Source organism: Macaca thibetana, chromosome 15 (assembly GCF_024542745.1).
Source record: "Macaca thibetana thibetana isolate TM-01 chromosome 15, ASM2454274v1, whole genome shotgun sequence".
Classification (NCBI taxonomy): Eukaryota; Metazoa; Chordata; class Mammalia; order Primates; family Cercopithecidae; genus Macaca; species Macaca thibetana.
In genome coordinates this window covers 30476795-30497215 of record NC_065592.1, presented here as the reverse complement: position 1 = coordinate 30497215, position 20421 = coordinate 30476795, and the positions used below count along the sequence as shown (strand labels likewise).

The following is a 20421-nucleotide window of genomic DNA, read 5'->3' as shown; positions in this document are numbered from 1 at the left end:
ATGTACGCACACACACACATATATATTTATATATTTCTAATCTTTATTTTTTTCAAGTTCCTACTTTTCAATTTTTTAATTTTTATTTTTTGAGACAGAATCTCACTCTGTTACCCAGGCTAGAGTGCAGTCAGTGGTGTGATCCCGGCTCACTACAACCTCCACCTCCTGGGTTCAAGCAATTCTCCTGCCTCAGCCTCCCGAGTAGCTGGGATCTGTACACAGGTGTGCGCCACCATGCCCAGGTAATTTTAGTATTTTTAGTAGAGACGGGTTTTTGCCATGTTGCCCAGGCTGGTCTTGAACTCCTGTGCTCAAGCAAGCCACCGGTCTCGGCCTCCCAAAGTGCTGGGATGACAGCTGTGAGCCACTGTGCCCGGCCTCAAGTTCCTAAAATTTATCGACTCTTCTCCAGGCCCTGTGGGCTGCTTGGCAGCCTGGTTATGAAACACTGCTCTGAGAAGGCGGAGGGACAGAGTGGAAAGTGATAGTAAATACATATGTCTTTCTGGAAGGGTCAGGGATGAAACGGAATGAGTTAAGGCTTTGTGATACTGGCCAGAGTATGAGATGTGGCTTTTAAGAAAACCTTCATTCTTCTTTCATTTTCTAATTCATTGGAAAAACAACAATTTGCTTTGGTTATTCCTGGGCTGAAGGAGTGTGAGGCAGATAACAGCTCCTGGCTGTAGATCCCTTAGATTCTGTCCTAGAATGGGAGCCACCAGGAGGCTGAGAGGCAGGGTCACAGGGATAAAGAATGACAAAACCACAGAACTTTATGAAAAATTATTAATTTTTATATCCTAAAATGCTTTGTTCTCATTCTATCAGAGTCTAGTTATAAGAAGCTCTGAAACTAAAGGTAAATTATAAAAAGATTGGCTAAGAGGGGTTGCTAAGGAACAACTGTATTGAAATTATAGTATCAATATCACCAGCTCTGGCCTCCAAAGACAAAAAATTTGAATGGTGGGAGCAGATGCTCTCCAGTGTGGTAGGGGTGCGATGGATGGTTTTTTTTGGCTTAAATATTTCTTCTTAGAACAAGTCACCTACTATAATATTAGAGAAGGCATCAAGTGACTCTAATCTCACTCAACTAAAGGCGTGCAGCCTAGTCACATCCCTCAGATAAGAGCTTCACACACACCCAAGGCTCTAACCAGAGGGTGCCAGCAAGGCCCTGCACAGTGGAAGCAAGCACTCCGTCAACTCTATGAAGAGAAAAAGGGGAATTCCTGAAGGCTGAGAACCCAAGAAGGGGGAAGAAAAATGGAAAAGGACAGGAAAAAAAAGGGCGCCGGGAATCAAGGAAACCATGGGTAAGGAGACAGCAAAGGGCAGAAGCAGATTGCCTTTCATGCCCTCCACAAAAACCCAGAGCCGACTCCTAGGAACCAAGTTTCAAAACGGCTGTTTGCTGTATCGGCCACTATGGCATTATCTTTATGGAGGCAGGAATCTCATTTGTTCACTGCCATAAACCCCAGGCCAGCATTGTGCCTGGCACATAGTAGGTGCTCAATCAAAATTTGTAGTGTGAAAGAATAATGGGATCTGCTGCTTTCAAAAATGAGTGCCAACCATGTGAATAAAGCATGCCAAGAAAATTTCAAAGCAATTTCAGCTTTCTTAGACACAGTGCCCTATAACTAAGCTGAGGGTAACTCATTTTTTACAAAAGGCCCACCCCAAGAGGTTGTTTTCCTAGTACCACTTGGTAGACAAATTAACAGTTCACTACTCACGGGCAGCTCATCCACACTGGGACATCCCTTTTCCTTTGTATCTGACCCAGCCAGAGGGCAAGAGAAACCATCCAGCGGGGTCTTGGGGCCTCTACCTACCTTCCCAGAAAGGTTTGCTGGATTGAAATCGTTGCTAGTAATTTTGGGACCTTCCATAGTCCCCCTTTCCATGCACAGTCCCAGCTGCAGATTCTACTGCTGGCAAACCTAGCAAGTATTCTTGCAGGGCCCCTTTCAGATAGATACACAACAATAAGTTATGGCAGCACTTCCTTTAGGTGGGTTGCTGGCACTTGAAATGTAAAAGCTGCCCACACGGTCATTCCAAAGCCCCCAGTTTGCTCTGTGTATCCCAGACACATCATACTGATGATGTTTTCTTTCCTTAAAAAACAAAAAACAAAAACTATTTGGAAAACTGTTTTTAAAAATGCAATCTTTTGGGTCGGGCATGGTGGCTCATGCCTGTAATCCCAGCACTTTGGGGGGCCAAGATGGGCAGATCCCTTAAGACCAGGGATCTAGACTAACTTGGCCAACATGGTGAAACCCCATCTCTACTTAAAATACAAAAATTAGCTGGGCATGGTGGTGCAGGCCTGAATTCCTAGCTACTCAGGAAGCTGAGGCACGAGAATCACTTGAATGTGGGAGGCAGAGGCTGCAGTGAGCCAAGATCACACACCACTGCCCTCCTGCCTAGGCCACAGAATGAGACTTGGTCTAAAGGGTTCTAATCTTGAAGATATAATTGCTCTCATTAATTTCTACAGGCGTCAATTTAAACCTCTCATAAAGTTTTCAGCTACCTCTGCCCTTCCAAATGCACCTTTTATAATTATCACAGGAGCCAGTGAGTCACTTGTTTTGACATTAATGGCTATCTTCTATAATGGGCAATGTAGGAGTGAGGAAAGTAGAAATAGGGGTCAGAAGAAAAAAGATGGTTTCTGGTTTTGGTGAAGATGGTAGATGCTGAAGTGGAGGGGCCGGGTATCTGAGTTTGAACATGACCTTTGGTGGTCTCTTGTAGCCACTGCTGTAATCCATCAACTGGGGGATGCAGGCATTCTCTTGTGGTGTTCCTCATTTTCGAGGTCTTAACTAACCGTGGGCAAGGAGGCAGGGAAGCCGTGAGTCACCTGGTCACCAGATAAAAATGGACAATGGGATCCTTTGTTGCTGGGAAGCTGGTTCTCAAATAAAGGACAGGTTAGCATCATCACTTAGATTTTATCCAGGAAAGTCTATACCAAATGCAGATCCTGTCCTTTGCTTAAATGAGCACTTCAACTCAGGGAACATGTAGATTAAGCTGCAAGTTTTTCTTGGGAACAAACAAAAACAAGAGCTTCCCAGAAGTGGTAATTCTGGGGTCAGTGGTAACCTCAATTCTGCTCCTTTACATAAGAGAAAGAGGAACACCCTATCTTGGCTACACAAAGAGTATTTATGCAGTTTGGGGCCAATAAAAAATTCCACCAAACTGCTCCCATTGATGTAGCTCATACAGTGTGGCTACCAAAGGGAATGGCTAAAGTTGGAGGACGGGGTGAGGGCTGGGTACACTCAGCAATGGCGAGTTGCTACCAATAAGTTCAATTTTTATTTTTTGAGACAGGGTCTTGCTCTGTTGCAGCCCAGGCTGGAGTGCGGTGGGATGACCATGGCTCACTGTAGCCTCAACCTCCCAGGCTCCAGCAATCCTCCCGCCTCAGCCTCCCAACATGTTGGTATTACAGGCATGAGCAACTATGCCTAGCCTAGATATTTAACATATATGCTAATCGTGGCTCTGACTAGTTGTGTGCCACTGGATAAGTCCCTCAGCCTCCCTGATTCTCATTTTCTCCATCTATAAAAGGGTGATCCTAACCATGCTGGCCATATCGACTTCACAGAACTGTTGTGAGAGTCAACAGAGACAACATATGTGCACCACACTTGGTAGGCTCCAAAGTGCTATAGAAATGCTAATTATTAAGTGTGATTTTATGACAGCTGGGACCAAATGCTTTCTGGAACACACTTGTGATTGTTTACTGAAAGCCACAGGAGGGACTGGGGAATTCCCTTCATGAAAAAAAAAGAAAAGAAAATGCTCCAAAGTAAGCGCTGATAGAAACCAGCTCTCGCAGAAGGGATTTAAGGCAACCCCAGGGCAGGTCTTTGGTGTCATGGAGTGCGTGGTTTGGACACCTGCGGTGGGCCCTGTTGGGGAACAGCCCCTTCCTCTTCCTACTCCTGCCCAGTGTATGCCCCCATCGGCCAGGATGCCCACCTGCCAACCACACTGGAGGAGGTAGAGAATCAGAACACTAGGACTAGACGACCCAGACCTCCAAACCCAGCGCAACACAGTTAATTTTTTTTTTTTTTTTGAGCTCTGTTACCCCGGCTGGAGTGCATTGGTGCCAACATATCTCACTGCACCCTCAACTTCCCAGGCTCAAGTGATCCTCTCACCTCAGCCTCCCGAGTAGCTGGGACCACAGGTGTGTTCCACCATGGCTGGCTAATTTTTTTATATTTAGTCTCAAACTCCTGGCCTCAAGTGATCCCCCTGTTTTGGCCTCCCAAAGTGCTGGGATTAGAGGCATGAGCCCCCATGTCCGGCCAGTCACCACCTTTTATGCAGACTTCGGGCATGTTCTACAGACTCTTGGAGCCTCCCTTTATTTATAAATAATAATAGTTGTTACTTTTTATGGCACTTTGACCACATACCAGATAACACATTAAGTATTTATCTCATCTAATTATTAAACGAACTCACAAGATACCCAATTTATAGATGGAGAAACAGAGGCCACAGAGGTTAGGGGACATGCCTAAGGCCACATAGGAAGTGAGGGTAGAGTCAGGATTTAAAATCTGTCTGGTTCCGTGTAGGGAGACAGTCTCTTGGAGATATATACATATATATATGTGTATATATGTATATATATATATATTTTTGTTTTGAGACAGAGTCTTGCTCTGTCGCCCAGGCTGGAGCGCAGTGACGCAATCTCGGCTCACTGTAAGCTCTGCCTCCCGGGATCACGCCATTCTCCTGCCTCAACCTCCTGAGTAGCTGGGACTACAGGCGCCTGCCACCATGCCTGGCTAATTTTTTTTTGTATTTTTAGCAGAGACGGGGTTTCATCATGTTAGCCAGGATGGTCTTGATCTCCTGACTTCGTGATCTGCCCGACTCGGCCACTTAGAGTGCTGGGATTACAGGCGTGAGCCACAGCGTTTGGCCAGCAGCCTCTCAGATATTTTCTAGCTCAGATGTTTTATTATTCTAAAAAACAACTCACATATCAATAGCATTTAGTAGTTTTCAAAGGTTAGAGTGGCTAAGAACCAGCTCTTGAGTTGGCCTGCCTGGGTTCCAATCAGCCTTTGACATTTACTATGAGACCTTGAAGAGGTCACTTAATCTGTCCAAGACTGTGCTCCCTCATGCCTACAACTGGGATAATGACAGCATCTATACAGGGCTCTTGTGAGAACTACCTAAGGTGATACCCTTTAAAGTCCGTGGCACATGGTAAGTGCTCATGAAAGCTTTCCTATTAGTTTCCCATTTTATCTGGTTTCCTTTCCTATGCCTCTCCTCTGGCTGCTCTGTAAGAAACCTTTCTCGCACCTGTAACAGTGGTTTTCACATGACGGTCTGTCTAGTCTAGGGTGCCCTGGGGGCCAGTGAGGGAAGATTGAAGAGGCTGGGCTGAGGACCCCACTGGCTCCATCGCAGGTCACAGAGCAGACCTGCTTTCATCTGTTCTGTATTTTGGAATTCTGCAAATGATTTGATTAAAAAGAGGGTTTCCTACTTGAATTTCCTACTTGAGGAAGTGTATAGACAAAAATTAAGGACACGTGTACACACTAAAACGCAACCCTAAAATGCATACATTCTCCGTTTCTTACGCTGTCATCCAACTCCACCCTCCAAAGACAAGGCCTCAGATGCACAGCGGGGGGCCAGTAGTTCCGGTTGGGTCTCTCCTCTGGAACAGCGTGTGCATCAAAACAGGTGCTGATCTTGTCAAAAGTACCAGTATCTGGGTCTCATCCTGGTGCGGCCGATCCACTAGCTTTGGGCGGGGCCTTGATTTAATAAACTCCCCAGATGATCTCCGTACAAGTGGTCGGAGGGTCACCCTTTCAGAAACACAGGTTGGTGACAGAGTGGGTATTTATCTCTAATGCCTTTGAAAACTTTTCAAAAAGTTGAACACTTTTCAAGGGAAATCACTGCGGGATTCCCATATGTAAAACACACCTCGAACTGGAGCCACCTGCGCGAAGGAGGCTTCGCGGAACACCGGAAACACCAGCCTTTGGGTTTTCCTCAATGAGAGCCCACAGCGCCTCCTTGTGGACTATCTGATAAACTGGAACCAGTTCTCGCGGGGCTGAAGGACGGTCGTCACCTGGATGCATCGTCCAGGACCTGCACTTGTCAACCCAGGTGGGCTTGTCTCTTTATGCTACCTGATACCCCCATGAGCTTTGTCTGCATTTGGGCTGAGATTTTCCTGCAATACGCTCCCTCCCCGCAACACTTAATCCTATCCACTCCTTTATTAATCCCACATCTCACTCCAGGGATCTCCTGGAGTCCTCTGACCTCCAGTTGCTGCAGAACATACATTATGTATAACAACATCTTACCCTGTCTTGGTCTTCAGCTGTTTCTGGGACACATTTCTCCTCAAATACACTAAAATTAGACTGTCAACTCCTTGGGGCCAGAAACACCCCTCTCCTTCCCTCATCAGGTTCCTGATCCAGGGGAAATACCCAAGACACATTCACTAAATCAATGAACAAATGACTTTGCACCACCTTTCTTGTACTCTCTAATACCAAAAAATCGATATGCACTGTGACTGGCTTTTAAGTTCTTCCTTGTTTCAATTTTGGAGTGTGTAAAAATATGAACGAGCTTTACTGCTCAAAATGTGAACTATTTTGAAAGGCAAAGCAGAGAAGATAACCTCTATATTTCCTTCTTCTTCTTCTTTTTTTTTTTTGAGATGGAGTCTTGCTCTGTCGCCCAGGCTGATCTTGGCTTACTGCAACCTCCAATTCCCGGGTTCAAGCGATTCCCCTGCCTTAGCCTCCCAAGTAGCTAGGATTACAGGTGCCCGCCACCACGCATGGCTAATTTTTGTATTTTTAGTAGAGACCGGGTTTCACCATGCTGGCCAAGCTGGTCTTGAACTCCTGACCTCAGGTGATCCACTTGCCTCGGCCTCCCAAAGTGCTGGGATTACAGGCGTGAGCCAATGTGCCCAGCCTACATTTTCTTCTTTTTAACCAAAAGTGTGAACAGCCTCCTGTAGGCCACTGAAAAATAGGGCTATTTCCCTTTGTAGAATACTCAGTAATATATCTATTAGTTTTACCCAAGTAATTATATTGTTACTACCCTTTTATCCAGACTTCATTTCCATAAGGTACATAATTTTTGTTTTATACTGTGTCAAGATGATTAATAAAAAATGTTAAATGGCTGGTTGTGGTGGCTCATGCCTGTAATCGTAGCACTTTGGGGGGCCAAGGCAGGTGGCTTGCTTCAGCCCAGGAGTTTGAGACCAGTCTGGGCAACATGGCAAACCTGCATCTCTACAAAAGAATAATACAAAACAAATTAGCGAGGAGTGGTGGTGCATACCTATAGTCCCAGCTGCTCGGGAGGCTGAGGTAGGAGGATCACTTGAGCCTGGGAGGTGGAGGCTACAGTGAGCCAAGATGGCACCACTGCACTCCAACCTGGGTGACAGAGACCCTGTCTCTAAATAAAGAAATACATTAATTAATTCCCTACTGATTGTTTTGGGGGGGAAGTCAGTCACTTTTACTTTCTGGCTTGTGGATTTTTGCTTTCTACGCTGTTCAATACACATTGCTTTAATTTATTTTCACATGCATCATAAAATCAACCTTTCACTCACAGCTCTCTGCTTTGCATTCCTTCGTTTTCAGCATTCCTATTACTCAAGCCTTCCTGAATTACTCTGCAGTCACACACATTTCACAAATGTCCGGGTTTTGCTTCTTTTTCCTTTATGTGGTTTTCTAATAAATAATGCATTGTTGATTTCTGTTCTTGAGTCCCATGTGAGACTCTATTCCTGAATTTATGAACCCAGACTGTTGTTATTTCTAATGATGATCTATTTTCTTTTGTTGACCTATTTTATGCTTTTTGGTATTCTTTTATTACAGGAATTACTCTGTTTTCTTCTACTTTTAAATAAATTTGGGAGATGGGCTGGGTGTGGTGGCTCACGCCTGTAACTTCAGCATTTTGGAAGGCCGAGGCGGGAGGACTCCTTGGGTCCAGGAGTTCACGACCGGCCTGGGCAACATAGTGAGACCCTACCTCTATTTTAAACAACAACAACAACAACAACATATTTAAAAACTAAAAATAAGAAAATAAATTTGGAAGATGAACACATTCTATTTTAATTCTGTTAGTAATCAGTAAAACTGGCTTAAAAGCTGAGTCTCCTTTGGTTCCCTTTTGTTTTATTAAAAATGTCTGTGTGTACCTTTGTCAACAGCCTGAATCCTAGGGATCACAGGTTCCCCTGGGAAAGACAGGCGTTTGAGTTTGGTTTCTTGTGTTTATAGGGTTCTGGGCAAACTGGGAGGGCAAGACACTGTGCCCTCATGGGATGACACTAATTGCTCCAAATTCCAGTGCACGGCTGGGGGTGGTCAGAGAGCTGGCTCCTTCACCCACCCTGGGCTGCTCACCCACAACTGCCTCTCCACTGCCTTCTACTGCTGGGAGTTTTGAGCTTTTGTGTTGGCAGCTAAATACGCTCAGAGTCCCTCCTCCTCAGTTTCTGGCATGTTTCTCCATGACTACCAAATGTTACTAGAATAAGAGGGTGAGACAGAGTTCAGCGAGGGTGGCCATCCTGATCCCTGCTTGCTGCTCCGAGCCTGAGGTGGTGCTGCCTGCTGTGCTCTGTTATCCATGACAAGCACAGGCCTCGCCCTGTCAGTCCTCACAGAGACTCAGTTGACTGTTTTTGGTTTGTGAAACACACAATCATCTCGGCCGAGGAAATGAGGGCTTGTGTCTCTGCCTCATTTCCTCTGCTGCTCAGAGGCAGGGACAGCCTCACAGGCCACACGGCAGTGGCCCAGGCCTTGGGATTCAGCCTCCAGAGGGTCTTACCTCAAACTGGATCAGCACCGTCCCGCTTTCGAGGCCCTTCTTTAGTTGTGCCATGGACCCCTCCAAAGTGTCCCCACCCTCTGGACACATGGGGAAAATGGCCTCGGGGAAAAGCTGGTTCAGTTCATCTTCAGACTTGAAGTCAGCAAATGAGCGGACAGCTGTAATGTACAAGACAGGGCATCTGACTTGTGCAGCAGCACCCGGGTTTATCAGTTTTCCTCAAACAAATCACACCTATGACACCTGAATGCAGATGGTTGAAAACATCTTATTAAATGATTAAGCTACACGGTAATCATTTGCACCAAAGATACTACTTCTAGGTGAATGATTCAATATGTGTTAATTACATGAAATGACATGCTAATCTTCCTGGTTAGTTTTAAATAATGGTGTTTAGCACCCAGAGGTTTTTGTCAAAGGTAAAGGGAAGGGAAAGAATGTTTTTTTAAAAAGCATATTGTCTCTGCTTGCTCTTTCTGACCTGGTTATTCTTCTACCCATCCCGACTCCCCTTTCTTTCTCAGGTTTTTTCATTTACTTCCCAAAACTGGGCATTTCCCCAGGCATGAGGGTGAGGTCAAAGGCTTTCCCTGTGACACCATCATTCCTGAGAGCGCAATCCCTAACTCAGGGCCATTTCTATGTGGGAGGCTCCTACGTAAATACTGTAGTCCTAGCATCTCTTCTGTGCTTCAGCCCTACCTCTTTAGTGCACATTCTCCCTTCATGTTAAATTCAATACAGGTGAAAGCAAAGCTAGGACCCCCCCCACCTCCCACCTTGCACAGGTGGGGATCCGGAGAGATCCAATAAGGCCTCACGGAGGAGGCAGGGTCAGAGCTGGTCCTAGTGGCTCTGGACTGAGAGTTGTAGTGGCAGCAGAGCCGAGGCAGGAGCGCAGCAGTGTGGGGTGTGAGCCACATGTGCTAGGAAGGCAGAGACACAGGGCCAGGGCTTTGCAGCTACAACCTTCATTTACTTTCAGTATTTTACAGTTGTGCAGGGTGTTCAAGGAACTTGATGTATTATTTTATAACAACAACTATAAAGACAACATTGTGATGCTCAGTAGGGGCTGTCCTTCAAACCTCTGCTCCCATCAGGCAGCAATGCAGGTACTTTCCAGTCTAAGTGCCACTGATTGATTGATTGATTGATTGCTTGAGATGGAGTCTCGCTCTGTCACCCAGGCTGGAGTGCAGTGGCACGATCTTAGCGCACTGTAACCTCCACTTCCTGGATTCAAGTGATTCTCCTGCCTCAGTCTCCTGAGTAGCTGGGACTATACCCACACGGCACCACACCTGGCTATTGTATTTTTGGTAGAGATGGGGTTTCACCATGTTGGTCAAGTTGGTCTCGAACTCCTGACCTTGGGTGATACAACCGCCTCGGCCTTCTAAAGTGCTGGGATTACAGGTGTGAGCCACTGTGCCCAGCCCCAAGTGTCATTTAATCTTCACAACAACCCTGTGAAGTCGGGACCACTCCTGTCCTCCTCCACACCTGAGCCAGCTGAACCACAGAATGGTTATGTAACTCCTGCAAGGTCCCTAGCCCGCAGAGGCAGAGTGAGGAATCACCTGAGACAGTCAGGCCCTGCTCTCCTCACTGCCTCCCCGACAAAATCAAACATGCATGAATAAAATATCACCCGATCATTTGGGAAGGGGCTGAAAATGCAAATGTCTGCAGGGTCGTGCCGCTTAGGGACTGCGTGACGTGGGCTGCGTTGGGCCTGGGAGGAATTGGGAGCCAGGGGCTCATGTCCTGTATAAAGAGGGTTGGGGGGCGCTGCCTCCCTCCAGAAGACTGGCCACATGGGGACAGGCTCATGTGGGCAGATCTTCACATTTTTCAAGTGAGAGGCCAAACATTGGGTTATTACCTGAAGATTCTTGATTTTCAAATGTTGGCTACAAACTCAACATTTTCAAGAGCAGATAAAGGGCTGGAGCAGGCGTGGCTTTGCTAGGGCAGTGTCCCTATGGCTCCGCCCCCCAGGTGGCCATTACCTCTCCTCCTGATCACCAGGGCCAGCTCCCGTGAGTGGGACTCCCGGCTGGCTTTGATGAACATCACCACTTGGTCATGGGTGTGTTCTGAGATGTCCCGGCCATTGATTAACACGATTTGATCCCCTTCGTTCAGCTTAGGAATGCAGGTGTCCGCCTGGGTGGAGGGGAAAAGCAAGTTTCTCCTGTTACCATAACACAGTCCTCGGGGGAAGAACGCTGACTTGCTCTGCTCCCAGACACCTGAGACCACGATCAAGTTTGCCTTCTCTCCCTCGGGTAGTACTGTCATTGTTTTTATAATACATCTACTGCTATGTGGACATGGTAGTTGGTTGCACGATATAAAGAAGTACTGCTCAGAATATAAGTTATAAAACATTTCAGAATAAGGCTATAAAAACTGCTGATGCCATTCCTCTGTGGTAGTCAACCTTCACTTATTATAATATAACTATACCATTTCCAGCCTTTTGTTTCCTAGATGTACGGTTAGGAAATGATTTGCCAGCTAGAGGTGAGTATTTATCTGTCTTGCAAAGGTGAAAGCTTTTGTAAGCTTCACAGCAGAGGCAAAAACCATTATGGAGAGAAGTAAGGTACTGAACAGCACAGGAAAGAAAGCCTTCTGAATTTACAGAAACCATAAACAGTAACAAAAGTTAAATGACAAGAGCTTAAGGACTACTTCAGAGTAATCCCAACATGGCTCACTGTAAGGAGGCACAGTGACTCCTACTGCTTTAAAAAAGCAGATGATTAAAAGGTAACTATGGAGCCAGGTGAGGTGGCACACATCTGTGGTCCCAGCTACTTGGGAGGTTGAGGCAGGAGGATTGCTTGAGCCTAGTTTGAGGCTTCAGTGATCGCACCATTGCATTCCAGCCTGGGCAACAGAGCGAGACCCTGTCTCTCAAAAAAGAAAAGAAAAAGAAAGGTTAACTATGGAAAGTGATGAACATGTTAATTTGTTTGACTGCAGTACTATATGTATAACAAGACGTCATGTTGTATACCTTGAGTATGCACAACAAAAAAATTAAAGGAAAAAATTACTTATCATTATTTTAAAAACAATCAAATAAATTTATTTTATTTTATTTTTGAGACAGAGTCTCACTCTGTCGCCCAGACTGGACTGCAGCAGCGTGATCTCAGCTCACTGCAACCTCTGCCTCCTGGGTTCAAGGAATTCTCCTGCCTCAGCCTCCCGAGTAGCTGGGATCACACCTCTGCGCCACCACGCCCAGACACTTTTTGTATTTTTTGTAGAGGCGGGGTTTCACCCTGTTGGCCAGGCAGGCTGGTCTCAAACTCTTGGCCTCAAGTGATTTACCCGCCTCGGCCTCCCAAAGTGCTGGGATTACAGGTGTGAGCCACTATGTCTGGACTAAAAACAATAAAATAAATTTGAAAGAAAAACAAAGCAAATGCTCTTCTTAGGAGGCCTAAACAGAGGATGAAAGGGGCACTGGTGGAAAGATGGTGAGAAGAGGCACAGGGCCCATGTGCCCACTTAGAGTGAGCAGGACAGCAGACTGCCTGAGTTTCCTTCTCTTGAAAAGGACTTCCGAAAATTTAATGTGCACACCAGCCACTCAAGGCTCTTGTTAAAAATGCAGATTCCGGTTCAGCAGGCCTAAGCTGGGGCCAGAGAGCCTGCATTTCTAATGAAGTCCCAGGTAACACGGGTGCTATGGCTTCAAAGAGCACAGTGAGCAGCAAGGTTCTAGAAAACATGGTGTATCTAAGCACGTTCTTTGCTCTGGCAGAAAAAGAAATGGGACACAGAAACAGAAACCTGTTAGAATTAGGGGAGAACAAACATGAGGAATAACATGGAATGTATTTACTTACAGGTGACTCTGGGTTTATCCTTGATACCACAAGAGGCATCTTTTGATCCACTCCTCCCTGTAAACATTTTAAAGTAAAAAAAAAAACAATGTTTTTTAAGTTAAAAAAAAAACAAACAAACACTGGAGTAGCCACAGCATCAACAACATGGAGGTACCAATAAATGCGAGTCTTTGGTACAGCGAGGCTTCAAACTTCACTATCGCTGATTAGAATCACACGTCATTTCAGAAATACGGAACAAATTCCTGACCCCTCGATCCAGCGGGCTGACCAGGACTCTGTTCAGAAGCCTCCCTCTGCCATCCCCACAGTTCATGAACTAAAAGATGCACTCAGAGAGAGCAAGCTCCTCCTTAAAAACGCAGACGCCCCCAGGAGAGGGACTCCACAGCATGTCTTCCGAGTGCTGCTAGAAAAGGGGGCTTTCAGCAGAGGTGAGCAAGGCCTGGGAAAGGGAAAGGGGCGCACCCTGTGAGCGCATCTGGCTGTGAGCGCTGGTCCTCAACACAGCTGCTGGGGCAGATGAGGGTGTGCGCGATGGCAGCTGGGGGGTAGGGGACCACCTGCCCTCACTTTGTCCTAGAGCAGGGGTGAGTACACGTTTCCTGTAAAGGGCCAGAGAGGCTTTGTGGGAGTGAGGGGTCGGATGCAACTGCTCAACTCTGCAGTCATTAACCCACCAGTAAACAAATAGGTGTGGCTGTTACCAAAAAAACTAGTTACAGAAACAGATGGGATTTGGCCTATGAGTTTAGTTTGCAGATCCTGCTTAAACGTGCCTGGAGGAGAGTGGTGGCCCTGCAGGTTGAACTTGAATTGTTTTCTCTTATCAGCTTCAGCAATGCTGAGGGGTTCTCTTAATAGCATTCCTGAAGTGGGTAGATCTGTTTGCCAAGTGTGTGCCCTCATCTCTTGGAACCTCAGTATTCATTTGCAAAATGGGTTTAAAAATACTGACCTTACCACTTATTATCAGAACTTAAGAAGGTGCTATGAATCTAGTGCATAGCCAATGCCAGGCACAGAGCCGGCACTTGGCCTTTGACAGCTGTTAAGGCCACATTAAAAAAAACCTCTCAATTCTAGGCTGGGCACAGTGGTTCACACCTGTAATCCCAGCACTTGGGAAGGCCAAACCGAGTAGATTGCTTGAGGCCAGGAGTTTGAGACCAACTTGGACAACATGGTGAAACCCCATCTCTACAAAAAATATGAAAAATATTAGCTGGGTATGGTGGTGCATTCTGATAGCCCTAGCTGAGGTGGGAGGATCACCCGAGCCTGGGGAGGTCGGCGCTGCAGTGAGCTGCGATCGTGCCACTGCACTCTAGGTTTGGGCGATAGAGTGAGTTTTTTTCCTCAAAAAAAAAAAAAAAAGAAAAGCCAAAAAACTCAAACTAAACAAAAACAAAAAAACTCCCCAACTCTCAATTCTGAGGGTTGAATCAATTTCCTTATGCAACTCGGGAATGCAGCACATTTCTAATGCAAATTAAAAACTCATGGAAAGACTGCTTCACAGCACAAAACTTCCTTTATAAATACACAACGTACCTTAAGATTAAATCCAAATTTTCCATCTTCATCTGGTGTGATACGGATCAAGACTAAGTAGCCGTCACCATTATCATTCTGGAAAACGTTTGAAAGTGGTCATTTACATTACATTTCTCTCCAGCAGTTGGTGATAAGATATTTTCATTTAGTCAGAGCTACTCAGCTGCCCACAAGGGGTCTGGAAGCCCTGGCCGGGTGGGTCACCCGGCTGCCTGTGCTCCCTCACCTTGTCACAGTAGTACTGGCTGGTATCCTCGGTGGAGCCCCCTTTGGTCACCCTGTGGAAGTCATCTAAGAACTGCTGATCAACGCCGTCAGGTGAGCAGGAGCCTGGAGCATTTGAAGACGGAGACACGGAACTGGATGACTTTTGGGTCCGGTAGCTTTGTGCTGGATTGTTCTCAGATAGACTCCTTCATCATGGGGAATGAGGAGACATTAATAACTGGGTTACTGTTTTATTAGAGCAAACACTGCTGACTGTAGGGGCCTGGCACCTGGGGGCTATATGTTTCCCTGGAGCCTCAGCTGCACGGGTTGTCAGCAGGATTTGAGTACACTCAGGGCGCACTGACCACCCCCGCCCACATCTGGCCTAGACATTGTCACTGGTTTTGGGGAAAAGGGATAGGAGGCAGGGTGGATCTGGAAACTGCTGAAAACTCTGCTCCCTTCCCTGCTGCTTTAGAAGGGTGAAAGGGAGATGTGTCCAGCTACTCTGGTGGTTTCATTACTGAACCAGGCTCTGCCAGGCAAGCTCATGCAGATGCACGGCTCATCCCTTCTGAAAGCTTTTTTCCTTCTGTCTAATTTCTGCGGATGGTTCTGCTTCATAGGACTCTTGCCTCCTCAAAGGAAACGGGACTGTTGTTGATGTGCATTCAGGAGAATTTATATTATTCCTAGTTGGCATGATTTGCCTGTGACATCCATGAACTGCCACGCTGAGATGTTTCATTTTCCTCTATCTAACATAGTTTCTTCTGTATCGTGGAGCTGCAATGTTCAGTATGGTAGCCACTAGTCACATGTGGCTACTCAAATTTAAATAAGTTAAGACAAGAAACCAGAGACACCTCACAGGCTCACTAGCCACACGCGGCCAGTGGCTCCTGTATGAGACAGTGCAGTGAGAGAACATTCCACCACGGCAGGAAGTCCTGCTGGACAGCGCTGTCTTAGAGAGTTACAGATGATGAGAACTGAACAGACCTTTGTGGTCATTTGTTCTAACTCCCAGTTCACAGGTGAAGAAACTGAGGTCAGGAGGGGCTGAGTAACTCGCCCAGGGTCCCGGGGCTTTCTCCTCACTTAGCAGACAGAAGCCTGACCGATGTGCGTCCTGAGCCTTTCTTCCCTCTCCAGGCCATGCAGAGCCCACTCCCAAGACCCCCATTTCTAACCCCTCAGGGTCACAGGGATTAACCAACCCTGCTGTCACTGTAGAGGACAGGACCCTTGAGTCTCTGCATCACCCACACCAGCCCCTTCCGGAGTCACAGGCCCAGCACAGATACCTTACAGGGCTGATGAATGTGGGGCTCTCCTACATTCTAAGACTCTGCCCCACCCTAACCTCATCCAAAGTGAAGTGAGGGGAGAAGCGCAGAGACCAAGTTATTCAGTGAAACCCAGACAAAAGACAGCTGCTACCACCTCTTTCTTGACCTTTATTTCAATCCCTTATCCATGGATTTTTCATAAAATTGGTGATTCTCTTTCTCCTAGTGAGTTTATACGAGCTTAATTTAAATATAAAATCTGTATCATATTCACACAGAATGATTCATAATCACAATCTATTTGAATAAAATATTCAGTGACAGACCAATGGAGAAACACAGCTATACGTAGGACAAGAGTCTGGCCTTATGGTGTCCAAGTGGCTGGTTGGGGGTAGGGTGTTATGGATGGTAAGACATTTCAGAGAGAGAATATTTTGGAATTGAAGTTGTACACAAGTTTTCAGATCGAAAAAGAATGACTTTCAATGATGTCAAAGCGAGTTTTAAAAAATTCCCCCCAAATACGGCATTTTTGCTAGGTTTCACTGTTTACAAGAGCATCACCTAGTGGCAGAAAGGGCAACTGCTTGGCAGTTACAAAACAAGTTAAAAGGGTATTTCCAGTTCTCGTTCTGTCTGCCTCTGTCTCTGCCTCTGTCTCTCTCTCCCTCCCCACACCCCCCGATCCATTTTTTTTTTCTTTTGAGACAGGGTAATGCTCTGTTGCCCAGGCTGGGTGCCGTTTCGTGACCACAGCTCACTGCAGCCTTGATCTCCTGACTCAAGAGATCTTCCTATCTTGGTCTCTTGAGTAGCTGGGACCACAGGCATTCACCATGTCCAACTAACTTTGATTTTTTTTTTTTTTTTTGAGATGGAGTCTCACTCTCTCATCAGGCTGGAATGCAGTGGTGCAATCTCAGCTCACTGCAACCTCCACCTCCCGGGTTCAAGTGATTCTCCAGCCTCAGCCTCCTGAGTAACTGGGACTACAGGTGCCCACCACCATGCTCAGCTAATTTTTTATATTTTCAGTAGAGACGGGGTTTTACCATGTTGGCCAGGATGGTCTCGATCTCTTGACCTCGTGATCCACCTGCCTTGGCCTCCCAAAGTGCTGGGATTACAGGCGTGAGCCATGGTGCCTGGCCTTTTAAAAATTGTTTGTAGACACAGGGTCTCACTATGTTTCCTAGGCTGGTCTAGAACTCCTGGTCTCAAGCAATCCTCCTGCACTGGCCTCCCTAAGTGCTGGGATTACAGGTGTGAGCCACCATCCCCAGCCCTATTTTTCTTTCTTGATTTAAAACTCAATGGTCTGTCTAAACCAGCCCATGGTATTAAATGACAACAGTACTACTACTATTACTACTGCTGCTAGTACTAATACTATATTCCAAGTCATTTTATGCCCCAACCTATTTTTCTTTTTCTTTTTCTTTTTTGAGATAGAGTCTCACTCTGTCGCTCAAGCTGGAGTGCAGTGGTGCAGTCTCGGCTCACTGCAAACTCCACTCCTGGCTTCACGCCATTCTCCTGCCTCAGCCTCCTGTGTAGCTGGGACTACAGGCGCCCACCACCATGCCCGGCTAATTTTTTTTTTTTTTTTGTATTTTTTGTATTTTTAGTAGAGACAGGGTTTCGCCATGTTAGTCAGAATGGTCTCGATCTCCTGACCTCGTGATCTGCCTGCCTCTGCCTCCCAAAGTGCTGGGATTACAGGCGTGAGCCACCGCACCTGGTCTGCCCTAACCTATTTTCTAAGCAGGGTTGGAGGGGTTACTGTCAGTCATTTATTTCAACACATGGCTGATTTTTGGCCTGCTCAACTGTGTACACAGGTGCTCTGCAGGGCGTGGTGATGTTCTGTTCAGTGTGCAAGATGGACAGACAGACAAGGAAGAGGACATCAAATGAAGAGATGCAATGAGTATGTGGCAGCTGGCCACAGCACAGGGTGGCCAGGGGTGAAGGCACCAAAGCCCTAGCACCTCCTCCGTCGCTGGGAGAATGCAGTGTGGCTGAGGAGCGCAGGGGAGCCGCCCCATCACAAGTGGAGTGAGGAAAGGGACAGGATGAGGGATGCAAGAAGACGGTGAGGGTGGGATGGAGCCAATGACTAGCGGGAGGAAGGAGCAGGAGAGGTTTGTCCCGGAGGCAGGATGAGGGGACACTGTGGAGGAGCCAGTGTGGGACTGACCACACCCTGGTTCTTGGGGAGAAAGGGGCAGAGACAGAGAAATGTGAGACACAGACTCACCATCAGTCAGACAAACAAGTATTCACCCTCCAGAAAACACATGCTTCCGAACTGTAAAGGCAGCAGGCATCAGAAAGAAACACACCCATGAAAGAAACACTCCCCAAGAAGCTCTCCTGAAACCATGGAGAATTACAAAGACCTCCCCAGCCCCCGCCTGTGAAAGGGGGCAAAGTCCTGCTCTCAGATTGCAGTGTGAAGGAACAGGGGCCCTGTTTTGGGAGCTTCTCAAGGTCAGGAGACCCTTGTGCTCTTTCTGTTCCTCTCCTAGTGCTCGGAACACAGGACCAGGCACACAGGGAGTGCTCAACTGAAATGCTGAGTGAATGAAGAATAAAACTTCTTGGCAAGGTACCAAGAGGATCGCCCGAGGTGACTGGGTGAGTTACACTAAAAGAGCAAGGAATTTACTCAGAAATCTGGAAGCTCAGGTGCAAAGAGAAGGCGGGTTAAATGGTTCTCAGCATCTGCAAGATCAGAGCTTCTGAGAATGTGCTGTGCACACAAATCAGCTGGGGTCCTGCTGAATGCAGAGTATGATTCGGCCGGCCTGTGTGGGTCTGAGATTCTGCATTCCAACCAGCTCTCAGGTGCTGCAGCTGCTGGCCTGTGGCCACAGCTGGAATAGCATGGCGCTAGAGGAACGCATACCAGTTCCCCCAGAGGGCAGTTTCTTCTGAATAAAATTCCTGGAGAAATGTCCCACATGGCTCCTTACATAAGGGTCCCTGAGTGACAGAAAGAAGACTGTCTTCCCATACACATTGTTATGACATGGAGACAGTCTCCACAGGAAACAGCTCATCTGGGGCTGTAATAAATGCCAAGGGCACAAGATCAAAGTGGCAGAAGGGACATGGTTCAGGTATGGTGCTTTCTGAGCTCGCAATCTCTTTCCTGCTGGAACAACAGATCATGAATCTGACTAGGCTTTCCCTACAGATATCAGACACCTATTGGCAGGAAAGCACTTGCTAAACCTCAGTCAATTCATCCCTGAATCCTCTGAGGGGAATTTCTCATTGACAGATGTCCTGCAGGGGCACCTACCACACAGTCCTGCTCACAGGTGACAGTTACGAAACTTGTCAAAGTAAATATGTTTGAGTTCTTGGGGTACAGATAAATATGGTGTGATGTTGCTCATGTGATATGGACACATGATGTGGAAGTGGCAGAGGGGGCATTCCATTGTGAAAACTTAGGAGTTTGTATCCCGGGGTCCCATCCAGTTTCATCTAACCATTTGTCCACCCATCCGTCCGTCCGTCCGTCCATCTATCCATCCACCCACCCATCCATCCATCCACCCACCCACCCATCCATCCACCATCCATCCAGTCATTGAATGTCTATTAAATGCCAAATACCCATGTCAGGTTTTAAGGAAGGAGAGGTGAATAGGGCACTATCCCTGCCCTCAAAGAATTCATTGTCCACAGGAGAAGAAATACAATTAACCAAGTAATAATATTATCATGCTACAGTGGAGATGCTCAGATGTCTAGCGTACCGTATGAGGCCAGGAGAGGCTTCCTGGGTCAGGTGCACTTGAGCTTGAGTTTGAAAGATGAATTAATAGGAGATTGAACAGGTAGTTAAGTGGGAAAAAGAGGGCATTCTGGCAAAACATTGATAATAACAAACAAACAAAAGCAGCAGCACAGGTAAAGGCAGGAAATGTTGAAAAAGCAGATAAAAGGTATTTAAACAGGGAGTGACATTCTTGGATGTGTATTTCAGAATGATAAATTTGCTATTCTTGTGAAGCATGGTGTGGAAGGAGGTGACACCAAAGACGGGGACGGTTTGGACACGACTGAGCTAGACTGTGTAAGAGATGATGGTGGCTGCACGGGGGCAGTGCAGTGGGGATGGCGGAGGAATCAAACACAAGAGATGTCTGGGAGGTAGAATCAACAAGATGAGAAATGGCATAAGGACAGTGAAAGAAAAGGAGGAGTGAGGGATGACTGATGTTTCCAATAGGTGCAAACCGGGTAGTATTGAAACAATGGCCTCTCCTTACCAAAACACAGGAACAGCCATGAGCTGGACACCAACATGAATAGCTGAGACTGGATCATGCTGGGTTTCAGGTATTTTAGACGTGCACATGCAAGTGGGCCCAAATAAGAAGGCAAGGTTCACGGAAAAGGGACATAAACACTCTGAACAAAATCCTGTCCCTGCCTGGTGTCCTCTGGAGGGACATGTAGAATGGTATGCAGATCCTTCCTCCACATTCAGATCTGGTGCCACCCTCTAGAAG

General features: G+C 46.7%; 1 protein-coding gene across 8 annotated transcripts in view; it reads right to left on the bottom strand.

Annotated features, from left to right (window-relative positions):
• The window catches only part of PTPN3 (protein tyrosine phosphatase non-receptor type 3), a 123947-nt gene that overhangs the window by 20711 nt on the left and 82815 nt on the right, over positions 1-20421 (bottom strand). For all 8 annotated transcript variants that reach the window (XM_050759534.1, XM_050759538.1, XM_050759533.1 and 5 more), the window contains 5 exons: positions 14611-14797; positions 14382-14459; positions 12825-12881; positions 10968-11124; positions 8947-9107 (listed from right to left, as the gene is read on the bottom strand). In XM_050759534.1, coding sequence (XP_050615491.1) covers positions 8947-9107; positions 10968-11124; positions 12825-12881; positions 14382-14459; positions 14611-14797 — 640 coding nt within the window. The remainder of the gene's footprint in view (positions 1-8946; positions 9108-10967; positions 11125-12824; positions 12882-14381; positions 14460-14610; positions 14798-20421) is intronic.